This window comes from Petaurus breviceps, unplaced genomic scaffold (assembly GCF_028583685.1).
Source record: "Petaurus breviceps papuanus isolate PSGF00001 unplaced genomic scaffold, PetGlider_PUasm1.0 400, whole genome shotgun sequence".
In the NCBI taxonomy this organism is placed as follows: domain Eukaryota; kingdom Metazoa; phylum Chordata; class Mammalia; order Diprotodontia; family Petauridae; genus Petaurus; species Petaurus breviceps.
The window spans coordinates 6349358-6368414 of record NW_027186316.1 but is presented as its reverse complement, the minus strand read 5'-3'; the positions used below and the strand labels follow the sequence as shown (position 1 = coordinate 6368414).

The 19057-nt window shown below is 41.1% G+C and overlaps 1 protein-coding gene across 1 annotated transcript in view; it reads right to left on the bottom strand.

The window, feature by feature from the left end:
• Positions 1-19057, bottom strand: part of RBM41 (RNA binding motif protein 41) — a 39228-nt gene that overhangs the window by 3743 nt on the left and 16428 nt on the right. Inside the window, exons 5-6 of the mRNA XM_069100449.1 lie at positions 13604-14013; positions 5632-5779 (exon numbers count right to left, since the gene is read on the bottom strand). Coding sequence (XP_068956550.1) covers positions 5632-5779; positions 13604-14013 — 558 coding nt within the window. The remainder of the gene's footprint in view (positions 1-5631; positions 5780-13603; positions 14014-19057) is intronic.

The following is a 19057-nucleotide window of genomic DNA, read 5'->3' as shown; positions in this document are numbered from 1 at the left end:
GGAGTTTACATTTGATCCCAGAGGTGAGAGTGCTACCAAAGCTTATGGAGCAGAGAGGAATGGCGTGGTCAGATCTATACTTCAGGAGGATCACTTTGGCAGCCAGGTGGAGGATGGAATGGAGAGAGTACAGACCTGAGGCAGGAAGATCAATTAGCCAGGCAAGAGGTAATGAGGGCCTGGACTAGGGTGCTGGCATTATGATCAGAGACAAAGGGAAAAGCTGAGAGAGATATCATGGAGGCAGAATGAGCAGCACTTTGCAACTGGATGCAGGGTTGAATGGGAGTGAGAAGTCAGGGGGAACAATGAGGCTGCACATCTAGGTGACTAGGAGGATGATGGTGTCCTTGATGGAAACAGTAAAGTTCAAAAGAGCTTGAGATGCCTACAGGACACACAGTTCAAAATATCCAACAGATAAATGGTGAGGTAGAACAGCTAGATCTGGGAGTCATCTGCACAGAGATGATAATTAAATCCATGGAAATCAATGAGATCACCAAAAGAGAAAATCAGAGAGAAGAGGGGATACAGGCTATACCCACAGTTAAAGGATAGGGTATGGATGATGATCCGGTGAAGGAGCCTGAGAAAGAATGGTCAGATAAGTAGGAGAAGAAATGAAAGCAGTGTTACAAAAACCTAGAGAAGACAAAGTATGTATGAGGAGAGGGTAATCAAGAGTATCAAATGCTGCTGAGCTCTGGGCTAAGAAGGATAAGGACTGAGAAAGGACCATAGGATTTGGCAATTAGGAGACCACTAGTAACTTTAAAAAGAGGAGTTTCTATTAAGTGATGAGACTGGAGACCAGGTTGTAGGGGGTTAAAAAGTGAATGAGAGGACAGAGAAGGATCAGTAGGTGCAAGTGATGCTTTAATGTTTGTAGGCAGTGAGGAATGAGCCAGACAGAAGTCACAGAGGGTGGTGAAGGGGTGTGTGTAAGGAGTAGGATGACCCAAGGTAGGGAAGGGAAGAGAAGGAGGGAAGCACAGAAAGAGAAATAAAAGAAGGATCAAAATAAACTTTGCTGCAAGCTTCTTCTAAAGACCAGTGAGTGTTGCTTCATGTCTTAGTGGAACAATCAAGAATCCAGAGCTGAATGACATTAGAAATAAACTATATGGCAGAAATACATAAAACAGAAAATGAAAAACACAACAGGAACATAGATTTAGATTTAGAGCTAGAAAGGATCTTGGAGGTCATCTAATTTAACCCCCTCATTTGACAAATGAGGAAACTGAGGAAAAGAGAAGTTAAGTGACTCACCCAGGATCACATGGATATTAATAAAACCAAGAGCTATTTTTTAAGACCAAAAAAACAAAAAACTAAAATAAAAACTGACAAACCAATAGCAAACAATTACAAAAGGAGAGATAAAACACAAATCACCAAAATTCGTGCAGTTACTACTAACAAACGAGAGAACTTTAATGAAATAGAGATTATTTGCAAAAATATAAATTGCCAACACTTACACATCAGGAAATTTATAACTTAAAAAGACCAATCTCAAAGCAAGCAATATGAATTACCAGGGAGAAAGGCATCTGGTCCAGAAGGGTTCTTAGATGAACCTTCAAAGAATGAATAATCCCTTTATTACGTAGACTATTCCTAAATATAGAGAAAGATGGAAGATTACCCAGTTCTTCTATGAGTCAAATATGGTATTGATTTGAAAACAAAAGCAAAAAAATAAAATTATAGACCAATTTCCCTAATGAGTACAGATACCAAAAAACTAACTAATACATCATCAAACATCATGTAGTAAAATATTACAAATGATTCATTTGAACAGAGCAGGATTTATTCCAAATAAGCAAGGCTGGCCCAAAACCAAATGGATACCAGGTGTGCTGCAAGGGCACTCACAAAATTGAAAGAGATCTAGAGAAAAGCTTCCCACAAACAGGTGGCTCCTCTCTGGTGCAGTTATGGGAAAATATGGACAAGAACCACTCAGAATGAGAAGGCGTGGGTGACTAGTGACCAGCATCAAAACAGGGTACAATCACACTGATGAGATCACAGGTCATCCACTGAAAAACTGATCTACTGCATTCAAAAATTTAAAAAAAAAAACTAAACACCCTGATCTTATCACCAGATGCCAAAAAAGCCTTGAGATCATCCCAAAACTCAATTGCAATTTTAAAAAAATTAAAAATAGGAATACAAAATTTATTTTCCTTAATACAATAAAAAAGATCAAGCTGATGTACATAATGCTGATTCTTTTAGTAACTCAGAAATATATGAAATATTCCCATTAAAAGCAAGTACCAAACAACAGTGCTCACTTTCACTATTTCTATTTTGTATAGTACTGGAAATAATAGCAATTGCAGGAAGATAGGAAAAGATATTAGGTAATTAATGTTGCAATGAAGAGATCAAAACATTATTATTTGCAAAAGACATGATGCTGCATCTAGAAAAGCCAACCATCCAAACAAAAAATTAACTGAGACAATAAATGAGTTAACAGTCAGCCGGAAACAAAATAAATCCACAAAGATAATTTGTATCCTTATATACTAAAAATAAAAGTCAAGAAAACATCATTAAAAAAGAACCCCCCCCAAAAAATTTAAAAAAAAAATAAAAAAGAAACCCAATTTACAACAAAAATTAAGAACTTGGTAACTAATTAATCTCAACATTCACATGACTTTTATGAAGGCAATGAGAAGACTGTACTGAAAAACAAAAAACCTAAATAACAGGACGGGTGTTCTATGTTTACAGAGGGGTCAGATTAACTTAGTAAAAATGTCGATACCAGGACGGCTAGGTGGCGCAGTGAATAAAGCACTGGTCCTGAAGTCAGGAAGACCTGAGTTCAAATCCAGTCTCAGACACAACACTAGCTGTGTGACTTTCAGCAAGTCACTTAACCCCAATTGCCCTGCCTTACTCCCTCCAAAAAGAAAAAAATAAAAATATCAATACTGTCTCAATTAATTGACAAATTTAATGTAATACCCATGAAGATGAAGATACCAAAAAAATGTCTTTATGGAATTAGATAAAATAACAACAAAATTAATAAGAAAAAGTGAGCTAAAATATCTAAGGGCACTCTGGAAAAAAAAATATATGCTGAAGGTAGACTTGTACTTGCAGGTTTTAAAACATTATAAAGTGGTTAGCATCAAAAACATCCCAAAACGGGCCAAAAACAGATCCATGGAATAGAATGCAGATCCCAGATATCAATCCAAATATGTATTAAAAAATTAGTGCTTGATATATATGTATATACACACATACAAAATAATAAATTTGGAAAATATTGATTCTTTGATGTAGTAAGGGAAGATGGTCAGAAATTGGGATATCTCTATTCTGGAAAATAGTTTGGAATTCTTTGAGAAAAGTGACTAAACTGTTTATACCCTTTGACCCAAGTGCCATAATTAGCATATACTTCTCAAGGAAGACAAGGAAAGATAGGAAAATTTCATATATATACCAAAATATTCATAGTAGCACTTTCTGTGGTAGCAAAAAACTGGAAACAAAGTGGGTGTCAATCTACTAGGAAATGGCTGAACAAATGATGACATAAATAAGATGGAATATTATTGAACAACTAAAAATGATGTATAGGAGGAATTCAGAGAAACTAGAATGGAACTTACATGAACTGATGCAATGTGAAGACAATATATCTAAAAAGCAATATAAACAATGATCATAATAATATAAAGGAAAACAACGTTAATAGATTAATGTAAGGGGCGGTGAGGTGGTGCAGTGAATAGAGCACCGGCCCTGGAGTCAGGAGGACCTGGGTTCGGCCTCAGACACTTAACACAGAAACTAGCCATGTAACCTTGGGCAAGTCACTTAACCTCAACTGCCCTCCAAAAAGCAAAAAAAATAAAATAAAGAAAGAAATAGATTAATGTAATGACCAATTGTGATTTCCGATGAAGCATATTTTCCTCTTCTCTACTAGAGAAGTGGTAGACTATGGGGGCAAAAAGCTACATATACCGTCAGTCAACATATAAGCTATTTATTACAAGTGACAGTGATGTATAAAAACGAAAAGGGCAATGTGGAAAATAACAAAATTCTATCCATACCTCAAACTCTATAACACTGAATTACAGCCACTTAAAACTAAAAAGATGGAAGAAAATCAAGTAATATATTAACCTTAATTGTGATGGGGAAGTATGTTTTTCTCTACTAACTAAATAGAGGAAGCTATCTGGAACAACGTAGATGCAACTGACTGTAAAACATTTCAACAATGCAAAAGAAAATATGGCAAATATAAGGGGGATAGGTACTACTAGATGTGTGATTTCATTAGGTATAGGGAACTTCCAGGTGAGGAAAGTCCCTCTATCAATGCAAGTCAGCACCTGCTTTATGACAAACAAATCTAAGAGTTGCCTGGGGCATTAAGAGATCAAGTGATAGGGGCGGCCAGGTGGCTCAGCAAGTAAGAGCACCGGCTCCAGTGTCGGGATGACCTGGATCAAATCTGGGCTCAGATACTCAGCACCACACCCAGAAATAACTGGCCTTGTAACCTTGATCAAGTTACTTAACCCCGATTGCTTTAAAAAAAAAAAGAGATTAAGTGACTTGCCCAGGATGACAAAGTAAACCTCTAGAATTTATTATGAACTGATAAAAATAATATCAAAGAACAAAAGCTAATCCTCAGTGAATGAATATTCAAAGACTATGAACTGATTTCACATGTGCAATTGGTATCCTATCACTTGCAGTCTCGATAAGTGGAGGAGGGGGTTGAAGGGAAGGAATTTAGAAATCAAAAATATTTTTTTAATGAACATCAAAAGTAAGTAATAAGTTGAAAAAGAAAATAAAAAAGAATACAAACAATTTTCAATTGGAGAAACAAAAATTACTTTGGAAAAAAATCACTTGAAAGTTAAAGGAACTTTGAGGCATCACTTCACACTCATCAAAAAGTTCAAAAGAAACTGTGTCATGGCTGGCAGGGACACTGAGAAACAAAATCCACTCGTGTTTAGCTGGTGGTTTTGCAAAATGGTGAGATCTTTTTGGAGAGCAATCTGGCAGTGAACTGTAAAAATCACTAAAATAATCATACTCCTTTACCCATATAGAGAATATACCTGGACTGAATTCTCTCATTTGAAAAAACAAACTGTACATTCAAAGATTTTTATAGCAGCATCGTTACTGCCAAAAATTGGGATTAATAAAATGTTGAACAGTGGGGAAATAGCTGCATAAACTGTTCAAAGAGATCTGGAGAGAGCTAGGAGGTAAACAGAGTGAAGCAAAAAGTGCCAAAATAGGCACAGGCTGACTACATCTAAATCTAAATGCAATGTGGGAGTAAATGGACAGAAAGGGAAGGTACAGGAAGACTCAGAGGGGATAACTGGGTAGTGGTTGTGGCCATTTTATGTGTTGAAATTCAACTATTTAAATGTAAACATTTGTAAGATCAGTTAAAAGGGTTTTGTCGAAGTAAAGTCTATTGGTTTTCCAAGTAAACTTTTTCTGCCTTGCAAGAGGTGGGAGGTAGCTTTTGGCAACCAAAAAAAAAATGCTCTAATTTAGTGGTTATCTTAGTGATAACTTAGTGAAGCTACTTACTGGGGAAGGTGATGAAGGCCTGGCCCTTCATGCGGCCAGTCAACACTCGGAATTGAATCGGGGGTCCTTTTTTCTCCTGGAACCGGGCAAACAAGGAGACAAGTTCCTTCTCAGTCACCCGAGGACTGAGGTTCTTCAAATACAGTACCTAAATCAAATTCAGGTTCAATAGGAATATTACATGAAGGAAGTACAAGGTAACTTAGTCATTATAGTAAGCACTATCCAGACCTTTCCTAATGTTCCAGGCTCAACTTGATAGGAAGAGCCTAATAGAAAATGGAGCAGCAGCTACAAAAAGACTTAAAAGGCTGGGAAATCGAGACTGGTTCTTCTCCATTCTTACTTGGGGGGTAGCTGGAGAGAGTCACATAACATGACAGGTTGTAAAGGGAGAACTGATGGTGAAATATGCCTCCCATGTCTTGACAGAGGTGGTGAACTACAGGCATACATTTCCAGACACAACCAATGAGCTGATTTGTTTTCTTGACTGTACAAAAGATGGTTCTGCTGGGAAGTGATATTTTTAAAAGACGTTAAAAAGAAAAAAGAAACTGTCACATAACCATGCCAACAGAGACCATCGCAAATGTATATTATCTAATCTCACCTGGACCCTCACAGCTGCGTCACAGTCCTTTTTATTTGGCCCCAACCAACATAATGATTGTTTCTAATCTAAATCCTATATTGGGTGGTGACCCATAGTGTAAGAAGCTGCTGCCTAAGGCACCTCCTGTCTTCTCTCCTTTTCTACACCAAGGAAATCCCTCATTTTCTCTTCCTTTGCTCTAGTCTTAAAGGAAGAGGTGGCCCTTCTCCTTAGCAAGCTTACTCCCTCTTGTGTTCTTGAACTCATTCCCTCCCATCTTCTCCTAGAGATGCCTCATTGACCATTCAGACTCCCCTTATGCACTGGTTCTTTCTCTGCAGCCTGTAGGTCTCCTTGATCCTTAAATATCGTGTCATTTCCTCAAACTGTCCTGCATTTCTTCTCCCTTCCACAGCCAAACTCCTGAAAATGATTAAGCATCTATGACAATCATCTGTGGCCTCGCTTCTTCAGCACCCACTCATTTCTAAAACTCTTGGAACTTGGCTTCTGACCCCACCATTCTACTGAAACTGCCTTCTCCAAGGTTACCAAAGATTTCAACTTCAAAATCAAATGGTCGTTTCTCAGTCACCATTATAACTGTAGCTTCTGATTCTCACATGTTCTTTCTGGATACTTTCTTCCTGTCTTGACTACTCCTTTTGTTGTTGGGTTGTTTTTCAATAGTTTCTGACTCTTCATAACTACATTTGGGTTTTTTTTTGGCAGGGATACTGGAACGGTCTGTCATTCCCTTCTCCAGCTCATTTTACAGATGAGGAAACTGAGACAAACAGGGTTAAGTGACTTGCCCAGAGTCATACAGCTAATATCCGTTGTCAAATCTGAACTCACTAAGATTAGTATTCCTGACTCCAGGCCTGGCATTCCATCCACTGTGCCACCTAGCTGCCCCTTTACTGGATCGTCATTCATCTCCTGTAGCCTATACCCTGAAGTTCCATCCCTTGGATCCTCCTCTCTCCTTTCTTGGTCATCTCATCAACTCCCATGGGTTCAAGTACTATCTCTATGCAGAAGACTTCCAAATCTGTATATCCAGCCCTTACCTCTCTCTTGAATTCCATTTCTATTACTATCAGTTGCCTTGTTAGACATCTCTACCTGGATGTCCAATGGATATCTCAAACTTAACATTTTCAAACTGGAATTCAGGAGTCTCCCCTAAACCCATTCCTCCTCCAATTTCCCTCATTTTAGTTGAGGGCATCCAAGCTCGCCACCTTGGATCCTGATCAGTTGCCAAGTCTTGCTGATTCTTCCTTTACAGTACCTCTCATGTCTTCTCTCTTTTCTTCACTTACATAATCATTACTCTGGCATTCCTCACCTGGACTATTGTAAAGCCTCCCTATTGGTGTTTCTGCCTCCAGTTTCTCCCCTCTCCAAAGTATTTTCTGCACCACCTAGAAATTTCTATTTCTAAGTCACAGGTCTGACTGTCCCATTCTCCTGCTCTAACACCTTTGATTGCTCATTATTATTACCTCTAGGATAAAATATAAATTGCCATTTTAAAGACCTCCCCAGTCTGGCTCCTACCAACCATTACAGGCTTAAACTATGTTTCTGTTAAACTAGCCTGCTAACTTCCCCCCCAAACTACTTGCCATCTCTCTCTCTTCTGAGTTTTCATGAAACTGCTCTTTCCTATTTCTCCTCCTACCTAATTCTTTTCAGTCTCTCCTTTATATGATCTTCATAGAAGTCCCAATCCCAAACCCTAGGTATAGACCAGGGTTTGGTCCTATTCTTTCTTCTCTTCTGTCTTGGTGACCACATACATCATCTCCCATGGGGTTTAATTATCACCTCTATGCAGATGACTCCCAAGTATTTATTAAGTATTTATATATGTGTGTATTTATTAAGCACTTACTATGTGACACACTGTTAAGCTACAGGGATTTTCAAAAAATGGAAAAAACAGGATCTGCCCTTAAGGAACTCATAGTTCAAGAGAGGGGCTGGGGGATACAATGTCCAAATGTACACATCCAGCTGTCATCTCTCTTCTGAGCTCCAGACCTATATCATCACTGCTTGCCTGATATATCCACCTGGCTATCTATCCCCAAAGCAGATCAAACTTAATATGTCCCAAATAAATTTCATTGCTACTTTCTCCGTCTTCCCAAATTCCTTATTTTTAGTGAGGACAAGGGTAGGGAACCTGTGGCTCACTAAGTTCTCAAGTGTGGCCCTTTGACTGAATCCAAACTTTACAGAAGAAATCCTTTTATTAAGGGGGATCCCAATGGAGTCCCATCATATGTGCAGCTAACTTCGACAAAATCCAAAGAAAAGAAGTCAATTAAATAGCACAAGCAATTCCTTTCCCTATTTCACTCAATGAGGCTAGTCTCACCCCACCCTCACCCCTGACCTTGGCAGTGATTATGAGATGAAAGATCTGAATCTGTTCTTCCTCCAGTTGGCCTCTGCTGCTGTGGGGTACTCAGAGCACAAGAACAACTCTAGACTCTCCTCATCAGCCCCACAGGCTCTTCATTCTGCATGGTTGGTGAGGATGAAGGAAACAGTCTTTCTGGTGAAGTAAAAGGTCCCTGCTGTGCTTCCTTTAATTTCAATGTGTCTTCTCTTGCCATAGGAAGAAGACACAGAATTGGGGTTGTGTGATTTGATATGAACACAATTATGTGCACAAAGTATTTTTAAGAGCACTGTTCCCTAATCCTTACTTTTCCTACCAGCTAAGTCTTTACCTGTTTTTTGTTTTCTTGTATTTGAGCAAAAGTCTGGTTACTGCTCTGCTACTCATCATCAGATTAGCTGGGTGCAGGAAAAATTCCAACCCACATTAAAGCCTTTCCAGCATAGGGGCAGCTAGGTGACACAATGAATAGAGAGCACCGGCCCTGGAGTCAGGAGGACTTGAGTTCAAATCAAGCCTCAGACACTTAACACAAAAAACTAGCTGTGTGACCTTGGGCAAGTCACTTAACCCCAATTGCCACCTTCCCCCTCCAAAAAAAAAGCTTTTTCAGGGTAACCATATACTGATAAAGATTGCCTTTTTAAAGAGACCTAGCCCCTTTGCAGCTCCAAGTATTTAATGATCCTCTATTGTACTTTATGGATGACTTAGGGGATTTAAAAACTATTTATTTAAATTTAAAAATTTTAAATTTAAAATTTTGAATTTAAAAATTATTCTCAGGGCAGCTAGGTGTCCAAGTGAATAGAGCAACAGCCCTGAAATCAGGAGGAACTGAATACAAATTCAGCCTCAGACACTTGACACATTTACTAGCAATGTGACCTTGGGCAAGTCACTTAACCCCAAACGCCTTGCCTTCCCCCCTCCAAAAAACAAACAAACAAAAACCATTATTCTGACCACAGTTTTTGCTCTACACATACTGCCTTAAAAACCAGACTCTGTATTCCTAAAGTACATGCCTGACCATGTCAGTCCCCTTACCAAGAAGCTACAGTGGCTTCTTCCTTTTGCCTGTAGGATAAAATACAAGTTCTTCACTGGAGCACTTAAAATGCCCTTAACCACCTGGCTCTGACCCATATTTCTTCACTGATTCCACATTACTCCTACTGCCCATAAATGACAAGCCATCTCCTACCTCCATGCCCTTGCACAGGCTGTTCCTCGTGCCTGGAATGCTCAAGTGCTACTTTCTGCATGAGACCCTTCCGTTGACCTCTGCCTGTTACTCTCCCCAACCTCCCCCAAATCGCTATATTTTGCATTTACTCATCTAAGTATGTATTGTTTTCACCCAATAAACTGTAAGCTCTTGGAAGGCAGGGAGTGTTTAATTTTTGTCTTTGTATTTCCAGTGCCTGGCATGGAATTTGACACAATGTACACAATTAAGAAATGCTTATTAAATTGAACCTAATTCACACCGTTGCATAAGGTTTTACTAAAATACACTCCCTCCTCATCTCTGCTTCTTAGGATCCCTCCATCCCTTTAGAGGTTCACTGTAGAGGCCACCCCCCACCTTCCACAGAAAGCAAGCCTTCAGCTGTTCCCCACCCCCCATCCCATGCATACCCTGTTAGTAGCCATTACCTAATCTGTATATATATTGTATCTCCCTAAGGAGAACGGAAAGCTCCTTGAAGGCAAACGTGTTTTGTTTTGCATTGCACTGAGCACAGTCATGATTAATACATTTGCTGAAACAAACTGAAAGTTTTGGGGTAACCGAAAAACTGACTTCCAATATAATGAAGGATTTTCATCTAGATGATGGTAGTTCTCTATTTTCACATAAACAAAAAATTGAACACGCTGCAGAAGAAAGAATTCATAGCTTCCTGAAAGTACGGCAGGTTGCACTCCCTTGATTTGTCTTTAAGAATAAGAACCACAACTAAGCACTTTACATTTTTTACACCTCATTTGATCCTCACAACAACCCTGTGAGGTAGGTGCTATTGCTACGCCCATTTTACAGATGAGGAAACTGAGAGGTTAAGCGACTGGCCTGAGATCACACAGTGACTAAATGTCCAAGGCAGGATTCAAACTTAGGCCTTCCTGACTTCAAGATCAGTTAAGCCAGTTAGTTCCCTGCTAAAAACAGGAGTCACTTGTCTGAAATGACTTGAGTGTAGTCAGCTCTTAAAGGAAGAATGTAATCCTGTGAATTAATTAGTTTCTGGAGATGAATGAAGGGATCTGAGCTTTCAAGTACTCAGCATGAAATATCATTAAGTCAAAATAATTCTCTTGGTTTTTTGTTTTGGGTTTTTGTTTTTTTTTTAGGAAAAAGGAGTGAATGAAACTGGACCAAGGTTCTTACCCTCTAGGAAAGGTCCACATTGAGATTAACTTCTTTGATCTGTACCAAACAAAGCCTTCAAGTCATAAATAAGAATTTTTTTTTTTGCTTCTTGGAGGGGGGAAGGTAGGGCAATTGGAGTTAAGTGACTTGCCCAAGGTCACACAGCTAGTCTTTTGTGTTAAGTGTCTGAGGCCAGATTTGAACTCAGGTCCTCCTGACTCCAGGGCCAGTGCTCTATTCACTGTGCCACCTAGCAGCCCCCATAAACAAGTATTAACAACAAAAATATTTTAGAAATGAAGTCACTGAGAGATGTTGTGTTAATACCCCTCACCTCCAACACTCCTTCCAGAATACCCAAGGATTGCCAGAATCACTGAGTTGTCCATATTTGTGAAATTAGACCCCCCCCCCCAAATGCACATGCTCCAGGGGCTTGGGAGTACCTTTGGGGGTGATGGGCTCAGAGAGAACTTTCCATTCGATTTAGGTCATATACTATTAATACAAAACCATATCATTGGTAGAGATGGGAGCTAGATGAAAATCCAATGAAATGGACATGGAACTGGCTGAATTGGCAGAATCCAAAGACTGGTCTACTCATTCATGTTTAATGTTAACTTTGAGGGAGATCTCCAAGGCAGTGCCCCAGAAATCAGTGGTCGGCCTTGTGCCTTTTAACCATGCCATGGATAAAGGCCCAAATGGCATGCTTACTGAATCTGCAGATGACGCCAAGCTGAAAGGCTTAGCAAACACTCAGGATCCAATAAGGTCTGGAAAGCTAGAACAAAACATTGAGCCAAATAGAAGAGATTTAAGAGAGATAAATGAAAAGTCTTATACTTACATGGGTTCAAAAGATCAACTTCCCAAGTACTAAATGGAGGAGGCCTGGCTAGAAAGCAGTTCTCTTTAAAAAGATCTAGGGTACTAGATCGCATACTACAAGCTCAACAGGAGACAACAAATGCAATATGGTGGTCGAAAGGCTACCTTGACCTTAAGCTGCCAGGAATAAGGAGGCGATAGTCCTAGAGTACTCTGTTCTGTCCCAGACCACAACTGGAAGGTACCACATTTTCGGAAGGACATCTACCGACCCGATAAGCTGGGATGCATCCAGAGGAGAGCAACCGGGACTATCAAGGGCCATGAATTCACGCCATTTGGATGGGGATGTTTATCCTGGAGAACAGATGACTTAGCAAGACCATGACAGCTTTAAGTATCTGAAGACCTGTCATACAGAAAAGGGATTAGCCTTGCTCTGCCTGGCCCCAGAGGACAGAATGAGGAACAATGGGGAAAAGTTGCAAAAGGACAAATGTAGATCCACCGTTAGGAAAAGTTTCTAAATAATAAGAGCTATCCAAAGGTAGACTGAGCTGGTCTTCTGAAGTACTGAAATCCTTCCCCCCATTGGATATCTTTAATCAGGGAGGGCCTAGATGTTCACCTATTGGACATGATAAAGACACCCCTTTTCAGGAACAGGCTGGCATATCTAAGGTGTCTTCCAACTCTGAAATTCTGTGAACCTCAGTTTCCTCAACTGTAAAATGGAAATAACACTTGTATTACCTATACCTCATAGGGTCACTGTGAAGAAAGTCTTATGTTTTGTATACCTTGCAGCCCGATATAAATATGGATTAATAATAGTATCCTCAACTCAGCCTCTCAGAATCTTTTGTCCTACAAAGCACATTTCAAACAGCACCTCCCACATGAGGTCTTCCCTGACCCCCCACGCCCACCTTAGGCCCTAATGCCCTCCCACTCCCCAACTACTTTATCTTCATTTTGTGTCCACTCATATGTATACGTGTTGTCTCCTCTAAGAGAAGGTCAAGTCTTCGGGGGCAGGAGACGTTTCACTTTTGTCTCTGCATCCCCAGCACCTAGCAAGGTGCCTGGAATATCGACGGCTTGGTGGCTGACTGGCTGATAGCCTAAGCTGTCAGCTACCTTGGATAGCACCACAGCTGCCTAAAGAAGCAAGCCTTTACTCTCCTCAGGAAGCTTGGTTAAGGCCATGCTGAAGAGATAAGAGACATCAGGTATCACTAGCCAGTGGCCACACACCTAAGCAGCACAAGATGGCTCTTGTTAATACTATGTCCAGAGCCATCCCAAAGGCCACTAGCTGGGATGGTTTTTAGTAAAAGTAATTCTACCTAGCACTTTAAAGCTAACTGCCTATCATGTGACTAGACATTATTATTTCCTAAACTTGGCTTCTAACTTGGAGAGAGACAGAGAGACAATTCTCATCAAGAGTATTATGCTTGAGAATGCCGAGGATGGCCAAGTGAGGAGCAAGAACGAAAAGGGCCTGAGTCAGCCAGGTGTCTGCAAAGGCTATTCATGGGGATGATCAAGGGGAGAATTCATCCAGGACCAGGAGGCTAGGCTAGGTGATCTCTCAGACTCCTCAAGCTGAAGGGCAAACCCAGTTGCCACAATGATCTCATGACTCTGCCTTCACATTACAAGGTCTAATCTACAGTCCTGTTTCAGTAGAGAAAAAAGGAAAGCAGCCTACGTGTGCCAAGCTTGCTTTGGCCTATACCTTGTTCGGCTCTCCAGGACTGTATGAAGCAAACATAGGAATTTTGCGGATGTCCTCCTCTGACAGACGATTTTTCTTGATCTCATCTTCTGGGACAAACTCCATTAGTTCTGTCACCTTCTTGGGCCCCGTAAGACATTGCTGGGACTCATATTCAATAGCTTTCACCACATGGAGGCTAGGCCCCTCAGCCTGTGCTGCCTGGTTTCCCTGATCCTGAAGTACTGACAGGTTCTTAGCTGTGATACTAGTGTCCACTAATGCATCTGGGTCCAATGAGGGGGAAGCAAAGGGTTCACCTCTCATAAGCTGAGCCTCTTCAGGATGTGGTTTGGCCAGCATCTCTTGGTAAACAGTCTCCAGATTATTAATGGGATCCTTCTCAGCCTCTAGTCTCTTATGGGATTCACCTGGATCAAGGCAAAAAGGAAGCAAAGTTATTCAAAATCCATTTTAGCCCATCACAAAAATCAACCAATGAGTCCAGGCCCTGAGTCTCAGGAGATGCTTGGCTGAGGGGCAGCTTTTTAAAGCCTGTCATAACTGGTGCTAGCAGACAATGAGGAAAATTGGTATGTGTATCATTTTGAAAACGTATTTGGTTATAGCAGTATCTTTGCTATACAAAACAGATGTGTTAAGTTTAAAGCAAAATTATTTATGGGTCTTTCCATACAGTGAGATTTCAGATCATGGAACTGAAAATAAACTTACCCTAAAAGGGCCTAAAGAGTCAAGCTTTGAGAAAATGTCAGGCAATAAGGCTATTTCCTGACTTAACTCCCTAAAGCGGGAAGGGGGGGGGGTCGTCTTTCTTGTCTCAGGCACTGGAGCCAGGTGGCTGGGCAGAGGGCTTTCCTGGCCCCAGGCAATGGATTGCTTTCCATATGGCAGCCTTGTGGATATGGCAGAACACCATCCTTTGCCTGCTGATTTTCATTTCCAACATGGCACATGCCATCCCACCACCATTTTCAAAATGGAAGTTAGCAAGAAATTAAGGATCCAGGATGCCCCAAAAGTCTTAGTGCAGTTTTAGGGTATCAAAACATACAACTGCACTAAGATTTTGGGGACACCTTCTCCCTTCTCTCCCTGTGTGTGTGTGTGTGTGTGTGTGCGCGCGCACAGATAAACACATAACTAACATTTATCTATTGCTTTAAGGCTGGCAAAGTACTTTTTCCATATATCTTCTCATCTGACAATACATATGTATATATTTACTTTATAGATATGGCTAGAATAGATTTAGGTCAAGAGATATATGTATACCAATTCTATTTTTCCACTTATTTGGGATCATATAATTGGAAGTATGTTTCTCAAGAAAAAAGACAGCCCAAGATAACAGTAGCGATTAGCATTAGCAATGTGGTCAAAATTTGAAATGTTTAAAGAAACTTTCATTTAATTTTAATTTAAAATATTTGGAAGGCACATGCTTTAGAGGAATATTATGAACAATGAACTGTGTTGGGGAGTAGCATAAAAGATCTAATCAAAGAGATGAATGAATGGCCCAAAAAGGCAGTGAGGGGCATGGAGCAAAAGCTTGGCCTAACAAAAGAATAGGCTATTAGCTGCACACAAGGAGTAGCTAGTCTATGTCAGGAGGACATGGGTGGGAGCTGCTTGAGATGAGAAAGTGTAGATGGGCTGGAATCTAGACCAGACGAAGTACCTACCTTAATTAGATCATGGAGTCATTCAAGTATTGAGGAAATATTTAAAGGAAAAGTGATTATTTTCTCACAAAACAATAATGGTTTACATATATATAGTCCTTTGGGGACAGCCACAAAGCATAGTATCTCATTTGATTTCCACAATAGCCATTTCATTACTCCCATGTTATAGATGAAGAAACTGAGACTCAGAGAGGTTCAATTACTTATCCAAGTAGTGGGCAAAGTCAAAATCTGAACCCGCGTTTTTTTCTCTCCAAATTCAGTAAAATATAACTTTAAGATATTCTTTATGTTTTGTCAAAGACCTTAAAGATAAAGGGGAAATAAGGATCAGCAGCTTACTAGGCTAGAACTGTCCCACGTGGGATCTTGGGCATCAGTCCTGGAGTATTCAAAACTGAGACTTCAGATGGAAGCCTAAGCTAACCTAGCTCTTCCAACCAACATGGCACTCCATCTCTCTGCTCTAGGCATTTTCTCCAGCTGTCCCCCATGCCTGGAATGCTCTCCCTCCTCTGATCTGATTACTGACCTCCCTGGTTTCTTTTAAGTCCCAACTAAAGGGAGCTTTCTTCTACAGGGAGCTTTCCCCAAGCCCTCTTCATTCCAGTGCCTTCCTTCTATTAATTGTCTCCTATTTATCCTGCATAAGTTGTATATTTTATGTAAGTTGTTTGCATGTTGTCTACCCCATCAGATTATAAACTCTTTGAGGGCAGGGACTGTCTTTTGCTCTTCTTGTATCCCTAACCCTTAGCATAGTGCCTAACACATGGATAAATGCTTATTGATTGATTTGTATCACAGCCATCAGACTAAATGTCAAAAGTATCACAGCCAAGGAATGATCAGTCCATGGTGGATACATTGTCTAGGTATGTCTCATCTCCCGCCATCTTGGAATGTAACTGATGAGTTGATATCACATGTGATTTCAGCCAGTCTGTAAGGACCCAAACATCTAGCCCAAAATTCCTGCCCCAGCTCTCCAGTATGTATAAAGACAGCACATGTGTCAATACTGCCTTCCATTCTCACAAGACTCTGGAAAGTAAAGGTATCAATCAATTGGTATTTCCAAAGTATAACGACTAGTAAATTTGTTCCTCCTGATCCCCTAATCCCAGTGATTCATAGTTACTGTCTCCTGAGAGGAAAATACAATAACAAAAGCCTTCCCAAGCTACCTCTCCCCATATTCCTGGCTTCATCCAGCAAGATTCCATAATTCCCTAATCCCTCTGGAGACTTCACTTGGATTATGACAAACATCCCTTTACCCCAATCTCTCCTTTTCATACTTTATCCATCTCACATTCATGGCAACTCTCCAGAAGACACTGCAAGGAATAATCAACTGGAAGTCAGTAAAACCCGGGTTCAAATCCTGCCCTTAACACTAACTAGCTGTGTAACCCATGGAAAGTCACTTCAACTCTATGTACCTCCATTTTCTCACCAGTAAAATGGGGATCCTCCAAATCCATCCTCAGACACTTAACACAAAAACTAGCCATGGGACCTTGGGCAAGTCACTTAACCCCAATTGCCCTACCTTTCCCCTCCAGAAAGCAGAAAAAAAATGGGGATCCTCACAAGGCTGTTGTGAGGATCAAACGACATAAGGTAGATCAAGAATTCTGCAAACTTTAAAGCCCAGTATAAATGTGTTATCATCATCTTCCTGGCCCCCCTAGCCAGTACTGGTTGTACCTTGGCTCACATCCCCGCTATGATAAACCAGGAGGAGGCACTGATGCCCTCACTGCTCCCTGCTGCCACTTTCAGACCCTACTATAGCTCAGCTACTTCTTGCTATTCAAGGTTCACCCTGTCTACCACACCCCAGCCAGATCCTTGTTGATATCATCTGTCAGCCTCTAGCTCAGTCTCACTCTTTTTTCTGGGGAGTTAAGTTTCTCCAACCTGATCCATGCCCTCTTCCCTAGCACCCTCGATCTACATACTAGTGTTCTATCAACTCTTCTGGCTTCCAAATTCAATAACCCTCTCAAAGACTCCCATGACCTACAGTTTCACTCTTCCCCAACAAAGGCAAAGTCCTGTCATACGTCTCACCATCTCCCCTAACTCTGCTACCTGCAGGATTTCAAATTCTCAAATTCCTCACTCTGGTCACAATTTTGTTCTTCCATCTTTCCCTGTGCCTAAACTTCTAGTTTATTCTCACCATAACATCTAGCTCTTGCATCCCTCATTGTTCTCCCAGTCCATCACCCCAGCTCTGTCTTTATTATCTTCACTTCAGTTTCCACCTTATAGTCAACCCATTCAACTACACATTGTCCTTCACCCTGGATTCTCATGACCTCTGATCCCATTGCCATTCACTCCTTGCCAATCCTTGATCTTGGATCACCCTCAACCACCTGCCTCATTCACTCATACTCCTAAGCTGGAAAGTCAGCCCACTAGCTGACTTGAGTCCATTACAAACCCATGTTATCGAATTTCAACTGGACCCTCATTGACGTACAGTAACTCTTGTTCTTCCTTGATTCTCTATCCCATTCTCTTAAGGAGCTGTTCCTCCTTTGGCCCCAAGATCTTCCTCTCAGCCCTGTTACTCTCAAGTAAATGCCTCGACCTCCTACTTTACTGAGAAAATAAAGGTCATCAATGGTGAACTCCCTCAAATGTCCTACTCAATGCTTCAAACCCCCCTCTATATCTTCACCTATCCTCTCTTTACTCTAGTCTCAAGAGAAGAAGTGACCTTTCTCCTTGTTAAGGCCAATCATTTTAAATGTGCCCTCAAGTACAACCCCCCCCATTTCCTCCAGAAGCCTGGTCCATCATTCATCCCCCCTCTCCCTCAACTGCAACCTCTCCCTAGTTGTAAGCTACAAACATGGCAGGTATAAAAATGGCTTCAGCTGGCCCTGCCAACTCTTCAAGCTGTTGTCTTCTCTTCCCTTTCACAGCCAATTTTTTTTTGTTTTGGGTTTTTTTTTCTGGAGGGGGGAAGGCAAAGCAATTGGGGTTAAGCGACTTACCCAAAGTCACACAGCTAGTAAGTGTGTCAAGTATCTGAGGCTGCATTTGAACTTAGGTCCTCCTGACTCCAGGGCCAGTGCTCTGTGCCACCTAGCTGCCCCCACAGTCAAATTCTTGCAAAGAATTTTCTCCCCCCACCAATTCCTCACCACCCATTTCCTAGTCTCTTGCAATCTGGCTTCTCAGCTGAAAGTCTACAATGACCCATAATCCTTAGCTGCTAAATCCAAGGGCCCTGATTCCATCCTCTTCCTCCTTGATCTCTCAGCTGCTTTGGATACTGTGAGCAGTAGCAGTGCATGGCTGAAAGTGCTGGCCTCAGGAGGCAGAAATACCTATACTCAAAGTCCAGCTTTGAAGCTTACTAGATGTGTGGCTGCAGGAAAAGCATTTCCCACTTATGAACCTTAGCTCCTTCCTCCCTAAAAGGCAGGGTTTGGAACAGAGGACCTTGAAGTTCTCTTCCAACTATGTGATCTCTCTGAGCCTCAGTTTCCTTATATGCAAAACAGGAACAAGACTGCCTGCAGTACTTACCTTGCAGGGTGGTCATGAGGATCAAATGAAATATGACATGTGTTCTAGCCTTGAACTTGAGCATGGAGCACTGCTGCTTTCTCCTGGTTCTCCTCCTGTCTGACTAACTGCTCCTCCCATTGTCTTTCATTGCCTAGCCATCCACAGCTTGCCCCTTTATTCTGAGTGATGACCCCCCCAACCCCGCCGCTCATCCCTGCCCAGGGGG